This window comes from Hypomesus nipponensis, chromosome 13 (genome assembly GCF_054491055.1).
Source record: "Hypomesus nipponensis isolate SF chromosome 13, ASM5449105v1, whole genome shotgun sequence".
NCBI classification, from domain to species: Eukaryota; Metazoa; Chordata; class Actinopteri; order Osmeriformes; family Osmeridae; genus Hypomesus; species Hypomesus nipponensis.
The window spans coordinates 11038875-11047955 of NC_140373.1; the positions used below are offsets into that span (position 1 = coordinate 11038875).

At 51.9% G+C, this 9081-nt stretch overlaps 1 protein-coding gene across 1 annotated transcript in view; it reads left to right on the forward strand.

Annotated features, from left to right (window-relative positions):
* Positions 1 to 6018, forward strand: part of cox10 (cytochrome c oxidase assembly factor heme A:farnesyltransferase COX10) — a 29260-nt gene extending 23242 nt beyond the window's left edge. The window contains exons 5-7 of the mRNA XM_084669781.1: positions 246 to 316; positions 2665 to 2897; positions 4818 to 6018. Of these exons, the coding sequence (XP_084525907.1) occupies positions 246 to 316; positions 2665 to 2897; positions 4818 to 5245 (732 nt within the window). The 3' untranslated portion in view covers positions 5246 to 6018. The remainder of the gene's footprint in view (positions 1 to 245; positions 317 to 2664; positions 2898 to 4817) is intronic.
* Positions 6019 to 9081: the final 3063 nt, after the last annotated feature.

A 9081-nucleotide genomic window follows, 5' to 3' on the forward strand; every position in this document is an offset into this window, starting at 1 on the left:
CCAGGGCTGGGGAGGGTGGAGGTGACCAGGGGTGGAGGTGACCCCGACCCGAGTTGTTTGCTGCTGGAAGAGGGACACTGACCTGATGTGTAACCCATGCAGCCTGGATCTAGGTCCACTGTGGTTTTGTGATGCAGAGTTGAGGGGATACGGCAGAATGGAAATGACTGGATCATCTGTTACAGAGCATGTGTGTGTCTATGTGTGTTTGTCCTCTCCTAACAGGGTCTCTTGTTTCTCCACAGTACTTTGAGGTGCCCTTCGACTCCAACATGAACCGCACCAAGAACCGGCCTCTGGTCAGGGGACAGATCAGGTACTGTGTGTGTGTGTCGGTCTATCTCACAGCCCCGTCACAAGGATCCCTGTCAAGACGACACACTAACCTTTCACTTGGCGTTGGGTGTGTTCTCTCACCACACGGTCTCCGTGGCGGAAGGGCTGAGTCTGTTTGTCTGCCAGTCTGTCGTCTTGTCTGTCTGTCTGTCTGTCTGCGGTACTGTACTCCCAGGAAGGTAACAAGAGCCTCCCACTCCCGTTAAGAGCAGGGCCCGTGTCACCCAAGGTCACATTGTAATGAAGCGCTCCGCTTCAGGTACGCCCGTCAATAAAACAGCAGCTCTGAGCGCGCTCCCGCCGATCCGTTACCGCCGTTTCTCGGTCTGCGGTGGAGGGCAGCTGGCACGCCGACGGCCGACTGCCACGCACCTCAGCCAGGGCCCGGTACCACGCCGGAGACCGCCCCGCACCCACGCCTGACCACACCTGCCGACAGAACCCCCCGCGCCTGCCCACTGAATCTGCCGGGGGGATTCAGAGCTGTAGGGGTGGCGTGGCATACTCTTATTCCTCCTCAGATCTCCTCTTCTGTCCCCTTCCTTCTCCGCCTTCCCTTTCTCCTCCTCCTCCTCCCTCCCTGCTGTTCAGAGGTCAGGTCGTGTCTCTGTTGGAGATCAGTGACCCCTCGCGTATCGCTATGTATCCGTAAATCCGACACAGTAACGGGACACCTTTCACTCGAACCTGCCCGTCGTTGGCTGCCACCCTGGTGTCACATGGCGCGCACACACACACACACACACACAGGTAAAACGGTGCTCGGTAGCTGCCGGCTGGCCTCTCCCTGGATCGCCGAGGTTGCCTCGAGCTTGGCCACAGCCCTCCTCGTGTTTCCTCTAAGGAGGACAAAAGGGGGGCGTTTTGTCGCCGAGAAGGCAATCGAGTGGCTTCCATTAAGTGGGGCCCATCTAAACGCAAAGCGTCCAGGAAGTGCGCGGGTGGCACACGCTTATCGGCGTTGCGCCAGGTCTCGGGGGGTCAATAAAGGGTCTTCTTCCACAACACCGGGTCGCGCCTTCGCGGTGAACCTTGACCCCCCCCCCCCCCCCCCCTCCTCACCCCCCGGGAGGGGTCTCCTCAGGTCGCGTGGAATGCAGGGGCGACCCGCTGCTGGGAGGGGGTCCTCCAGGTCTTGGTAGGGTCAGTTCTTTCGGATGCTCTCGTCTTACTGAACGGCACTGTCAAACAACGCGTCAAACCCACGGGAGGCTGGACTGTCTCTTCCCTCCCCCCCCCCCCCCCCCCACACACACACACCCTGTCGTACGTTTGCTAACGCTGCTGTGTGTTGACATTCCCCATCTGATGTGATGACTGGTCCAGGCTGTTAAGGCCAGTCCCCCCCCCCCCCCTCCGTAGAGACAGAGCTCCAGTCGATCCTCCTGCGCGGTGCGCCCACCCCGCACGCCACATAAAACAGACATATCACCACTAATCACGTTAATGCCCGCCCCAGACGCCCCCCCCCCCCAGCTTTGCTCCAGAGCACGCCTGCGTTTGGTCAAGATTTTAATCGCCCTCCCTCTCCGCTCTGCCTCGATCTCTCTCCCTCTCCGCTCTGCCTCGATCTCTCTCCCTCTCCCTCTCCGCTCTGCCTCGATCTCTCTCCCTCTCCCTCTAATTTATGGCGTATTTACCCGTGAATTTGAACCAGCCCTTCGTAGTCGCTGCTTTTAATAAAAGACCAGAGAGGAGGAAGTCTCCATCCGGTTCAAAGCCGGAGCCTTCTGTGGTTTCTCCCCTCCAAGTTTTGATCTCGGGGGTGGGGGGGGGGGGGGGGGGTCCGGGGGAGGAGAGCTCACACTGTGTCTCGCCGGGCCACTTTCATCCTCCGCCGCCGCCGAAAAAAAACACACCCCCCTCCAAAAAAAACCTGCTTATCTGATGAGCTCCTCACTAAGCCCCAGTTCAGAGATCCAGGGAGGGCCTCCGCAATGCTCCCTGTCTCCGAGTGTGTGGCCCCATCGTGTGTGTGCTGCGCTGCGTGTGTGTGTGTGTGCTTTGTGGAGCTATTATCATCGTATCTGTAATCAGGCAGAAGCCTACATCACTTTGTCAGAGTGTCGTTGGGTGGGGGGGGGCTGATTCAGGCTCTGTCTGTGCACTTGATTTGTGAAGGCATAAACTGTTGCATTCAAATAACTTTTGTGTTCTAACATATGTGCCCCTCCCTACCCCTCTGCTTTGTCCTCCACCCTCTCTTCTGTTCTCTACCTCGATCTCCCTTAAACACTGGCTATCTCCCGTGCTCGATCTCTCTCCCTTTCTCTCCTGTCCCCCCCCCCCCCTCTCCCTTCTCTCGTATCTCCTCCCTTCCTCCCCCAGCCCCCTCCACGCCGTGTCCTTCGCCCTGGCCTGCGGCGTCCCGGGCCTCACCCTGCTCACCCTGGCCGTCAACCCCCTGACGGGCCTCCTGGGCGGCCTGAACATCTTCCTGTACACCTGCTGCTACACGCCCCTGAAGAGGCTGAGCATCAGCAACACCTGGGTGGGCGCCGTCGTGGGCGCCATCCCCCCCGTCATGGGCTGGACGGCCGCCACCGGCGCTCTGGACCCAGGTGACCTATGGCCCCCCTCTCCCTCCCCCTCTCCCTCCCCTGCACGCAGACACGACGCGTTTCACCGTGCGATTGGTGCGGGTCTGTGACACGAGCTGGCGTTATACGCACACATGACGTTCGTTGGTGTGAGGATCGAGAGGGGAGGGGGGATAAATGAACACTTCATTCAAAGGGCTAGATTGTAAAGCCGTAGTAAGTTCTCAAGTCTTATTAACACTTATAAATGTTAAGAGTTTAATAAGGGCCTAATTACCTTTAACACACTTATTACAAACACGTGGATCTAAAGTATGACCCTCTTACATTGGGTTTGAAGTCTTTCTCCATATCCTTGTAGTGACACACAGCAGTTCTCATGTCCATGTTAGACTGCAGATGAATAATCCAGCGGTATTCAGTGTGGCTGACGTAATCTAGGACGACGTACACGCTCCTATCTAAAACTCACAGAACCTCGCCCCACTGGAAAGGTCGGCGAAGCGCCCTTTTGAAGGTGGCGCGGCGTGTCGAGGAAGCGTGCTGGCGGAGCAGGCTGTGTGTGGCAGGGTTCCCAGGACTGGAGCCCGGAGCCACTCCCTCCAGTAGGGAGCCAGGCTCATTCCCCTGCAGGCCGGCGCCTCCACAGTCCAACACTGACACTCGGGGGGGGGGAGGGTCAGAGGTTCCTCTAGCTCGCTCTCTCTCCTCTCCACCAGCTCCAGTTTTGGGGTCCCCTCCCGTCTTTCACAGCGCGCGGCGCGGCCGAGATGACGCACGCCTCCGAGGCCCCTGGGACCTCCCCTCCCCCCTCTGCTTGTTTGGCAAACATGTGAAGTGTTCTGTTATGGCAACTGTCAAACGTTTCAGCCAGTCGCCGGAGCTGTACACACACAGACATACACTTTTACGCTCACTCGGGAATGTTTCGGTAAACGCTCGACCTCAACAACAAAAAGGCCAAGTTAATCGTGAATGTATAGGCTTTTCAGGCGGTAAAATTCAAGTGTTTTTTTGGACTCCCCTACTCATGTTGTGTGGGCCTATTGGGTCCATGGAATCCCGCTGTTTGGCCATTCAGATCCTTTCTAAAGATCTGGCCTGGAGTCAGGCCTGCAGACAGAGTTGAAGGTTATCAAAAGGGGCCAGCTGAATAAACTGAATGCCAGCTTCCCTAAACAGTTATTGTCAGTCAGCCTCTTTGACCTGTCTGCTCTGGACACTCCCCTCCCACCCCGCCCCCTCCCATCCCGCCTCCTCGCGCCCCCCCCCCCCCCGCCCCCTCCCCGTGTCCCTTTTCAGCCTCCCCCCCAGCTCCCCCTCCTCCTTGGAGCTGGAGAAGTGTGTTGAGGTATGTTTCAGACCTCGCCAAAAAGGCCGCGTTCCGCACAGCGTCACGTCCGCGCGCGTAGGAAGTGCGCGCCAGGCCAGCAGAGCCGTCGTACGTGACCGATCGTCTGTGTGTGTAGGATGTAGGGACCCCAGCCTGCGACCCTAGATGGGGTGTGCGCGCGTGCGTACGTGCGCCGCGTTCATAGCTGACTGCGCGTGAAGAGCCAGCAGGTGAAAAACGTCAAGCGTTTCCCATGACTCGATCTCGTTGACCTGCTTTCAGTCTTAGTCTGTTGTCTCAGTCAGTTTGTCTCCATCCCTCAGCTACGGTTGGAACCGGATGTGGTCGCGACAGTCTGAACGCAGCCTTTATTAGTAGAAAACGTGACGATAGCATCGCAGTCAAAAGTCCCCACACGCCTCTCACACTTTTTTCACTCTCTATCTCTCTCTCTCTCTCTCTCTCTCTCTCTCCCTCTCCCCCTCTCTCTCTCTACCCCTCTCTCTCTCTCTCTCTCTCTCTCTCTCCCTCTCTCTCTCTACCCCTCTCTCTCTCTCTCTCTCTCTCCCCCTCTCTCTCTACCCCTCTCTCTCTCTCTCCGTCGGCAGGTGCTCTGTTGCTGGGCGGTTTCCTGTACTGCTGGCAGTTCCCTCACTTCAACGCCCTGAGCTGGAACCTCCGGGAGGACTACTCCCGGGGGGGCTACCGCATGATGTCCGTCACCCACCCGGGCATGTGCCGGAGGGTGGCCCTGCGCCACAGCCTGGGCCTGATCGGCCTGTCGGGCCTGGGCCCCGTCCTGGACGTCACCACCTGGACCTTCCCCCTGGTGTCCCTGCCCATCAACCTGTACATCAGCTACCTGGCCTTCCGCTTCTACCGCCAGGGCGACCGCAGCAGCGCCCGCAAGCTCTTCTTCTGCAGCCTCTGGCACCTGCCCATGCTGCTGCTCCTCGCCCTCACCTGTAAGAAGTCCCGGACGGGGGGCGCCGCCGCCCAGGAGGGGCCCCTGCCCGCCCTCGCCCTGCAGAGCTAACTGCCCCCCCTCCCCCCAGGCCCATCCACTTCCATACTCCTGTGAGACTCTGTCGTTTTTGGTTTTCCCGCCGGCCTCAATCTCCTGGACCTATTCCCGTCACACTCCATGGTGTCAGGGCGTGAGGGTGCAGGCGACGTGGGACCTGCCGCACTGGTGAGGGGGGGAAGCACAGCGACAAATATTGATGCGACAAACCGACGACGTGGATGCCTGAATTCCATCAGGTTTCCGAGGAATCGATTCAACCCGTGTGTACATATTATATGTTTATTTATATAGGATCCTCCATGTCCCTCTTGTAAATGAGCTCTGTACAGTGTTGGATGCTTCTATGGGTTCACAATAAGGCCCCAGTCAGGAAGGAAGGCCACAGATAGCACGGACTAAAAGACCGCAGACGAGAGAAGGGTAGAAGAGCTATGAATATCTGTCGTCGCATTGCTAATAAAAAGTACATGTCAAGTTCCTGTTTTAACGGTAATTCAACAATTTCTGAAACAATGCAACGTTGAATGAAGATAGTCAGGAACCTCACCACTGCTCTGAATATGTCTTGCTTGTATTTTGATTGTGGCGATTGCTCATGTGCTTTGTACTATGCACCTCTCACAGTTCAAATGGTGCTTGCTGCTCTGCTTACACGCTGGCTATTCTGTCTGCTAAATAATGCCTCAACTCTACACGGTTCACGTCCGCGAGGCGGAGAAAGGAATCTTGAAAACATGTCAAAATCAAAGAGCTATTCTCTGACATTAAACACCTTATAGTTACCCAGAGGTCTTCCTGGTCTTCATTGTGGAAGTGTTTTTCATATCGCTCGATACCGTGTTCCGGGAAGCTGATGGTGGTTTCATGTGTGTCACTCCTGTCATGCCGCCTCACCCACACCTCCCAGCCTCAGCAGCTCCCCCGCCACAGGGCTGACCAGCCCTCCACTCCCTTCATATACGGACTTAGGTTGCAATTATAGCCTTAGTGAACACGCTCGTGTTAATCGCTGATGAGCATTGTACAATATGTTCCGTCCAGCAGCGCCCCCCCTCCCGCACCTGTCACTTCACACATGCTCCCCCCCCCCCCCCCCCGTTCTCTCCCCTAGTTTTGGTGTTTGGTTACATGTCCATCACCACCCATAGCATAGAACAATCTGCTGTCGTCGTCGTCGTCCCCCGCCCCACATCCCTCTCCCCTAAGGCCCCTCCCTTCATGGAGGGCTGTGGGATTGGGCCCTTAAGCTGGAAGCAATAGGAGCGGGGTAATATCCTCGTAAAGAAGCAGGCCGGATACCGTGTTTCATATCAGGGAGGGGAACTGAAGGGAGGGGGGTGGGGGGCGGTGGAGGCCAGCTGTTGGTTTTCGGGGAGAGAAAAAAAAAAAAAAGAAAAGGCCCAACCTGTGTGTGGATTGAATGTCAGTGCCAACCTCCAAGTCTGAGGGCCTGGTGGCCTGTCACGTTGGCCACATCCGCTTCCCCAGGGCCGCGGTGGGGCTGTGGACCGCGGTCAGCAGGCGTCTAATAAGGAGGCTCTCCGTAGCATAGCTGCCTGTTGTCATAGCTTAGATGGTGCCAGTACTGAGAAACCCACCTGTACTTTTTGAAACAGGGCGAAGCTTTGATCTGTCTCGCGGGCCAGCTCTCTGAAACATCCCTCTCTTTGTCCCCCTGGAAGTCCAGGGGTGGAGACTGATCCCCACTGGAGATACATTCTGTATCAGTTGTCACTGGCTTTTAACGCGTTTCGAACAACTTTCTTTCCACTATAATATGAGTATTTTTACAAGCATTGTCACAGCACTCAAGGACATGGCAACTGATCAGCAGATCAACAACATTTGTGTCGTGTTTGATGTACTCTGATGTTTTAGGTGGGGCAACAAGTCATTTCTGAAAGTTGGACTTATGCATTGTTAAAGCATGTTTGTGTGTATGATTTCATGACTATCTCAATCATAATTATTATGTTTGTCCTAGTTCATCTCTGAGTTTTGTAGTGAAAAGAAAGAAGACTCCACTCCAATTCTGCGCATTGAAATTAGTCTTTAATCATACATAGATATATGTCATAGCGGGAAATTTCAAGGGAGTCTCTACACTCTTGCAAGAATCAACAACTAGGAGTGAAATATGAATGTTAAAAATTTGGAAATCCCTGTCCAGCCATATAGACGCGGCATGCTGGTTTTAGGTCCACATTGTGACTCAACATCTGGTGGTCTTTCTGTTCCATGCAAATTCAACTAAAAACCTACGAAAGCCTTAAGGTTTAGTACTTGGATATACACTTGGGGTTTGACTTTGACCGTCTAGGTTTCATAAACGGCTAACCTTTTTTAGTTCAAGTCAATTCATTAATTATTGTTAAATAAATTGAAACGCTTTGCTATTTCACTGGGACAAAAGGACTATTGATCCTATTAAGTCTATTTCCAAACATAAACACGTTTCAGATAGTAATAAGAAGTATGTCTGATTGTGATGAAAATCGTTTGCTAAAATAGTATTTTAATAGAAAAACAAATGCTGATAATCCATGTTTGCATTAACGAGAATTCGGCTGCACGAATGCAAATCAGCAGATGTACAAGAATTTCAAACTGCAAAAAGTAGGCCTATAGGCGACGTAATCTTTCATTTCATCAGTCAAAAAAAGTAGATGTGTACATCGCTGTCAGATAAATTGAAAGGCTACGTTTATGGCCACCTAGAATGATTTTCATTACAACATTGCAAAGGGCAAAGGCTATAAACTAACCCTAATTGTAACAGCATATTTGACCAAATGATTAAGACTCGCTGTTTATTGTTGTTTTTTGTTTTGTTTGTTTTTTCAATAACACCGCCTAGAATTGTGTTTTGCGTTAGGCACTGCTGGAAATCACATCTTAAACGAAACTAAACTTGAGCTAAACTGTACAACTTAAACTAAACTGACAATATCCAGGTTTATGTGTAATATGTTAAAAAGAAAATGCGAACAATGAGTTGTAACAATGTAATTAACGGCTAATTGTGCAACAATGGATAAGTAGTTAGTTGTGAGTTTCTACTTCTTGGTCACACAAAAAAACTAAAGAGTAAACTTCCACAATCTTTGGCCTGGTTTTAGTCTATAGGCTACAATGAAAGTCACATTTTTTAACACTATCAAAAGCATACTGGTACCTAATTATAGGCTCACGTTTTAAAACTTCTGAATATGTAAGCCTATATAAAAAATTATATAGGCCTACTACCGAATTGCTTACAAGGATGTAAGCCTTTTAAACACATAGCATAGGCCTAGCTTATGTCTTACTGGTATACATTTTCTTCTCGTTATTCGTATTTATACCAATAGTACCAGTAGTATGAGTATTGTGGTTATAACAGGCCTAACGTTGTTACTATTTTATCCTGATTTTTTTTCACGTTAAGAATTGTGTTCATTGAATTGTCTGCAAAAGACTTGTGAAGGTTTAAAGTTATCGTTAAATTCAACATTAACTTGGTCAAGATTCTTACATGTAGCCTACTTTTTTTATGTGACTGCAAATTTACATTTAGTATTTGCTGAGATGAGTCCAAAGGCCTATTCTTGAAAGCAAAGTGGGCAAGCTGCTTTCATTTGGACATATGAACTTTGCCAAGAATAACAACAAATGTGAACAAGGTAGCGTAATGTTGCGTCTTTTCTTGATCCTGGGTTTCAGAAGACACATTGATAACTCAGAAAACAGTTAAATAATTTACACAAATTAACTGACACACACGGCATTAGTTTTTAAGCCGGATATAGGTTTTATAATTGTAGTCGTCAATTAAGCATAACGTTTTGGTGTAGCTGCTCCCCCGT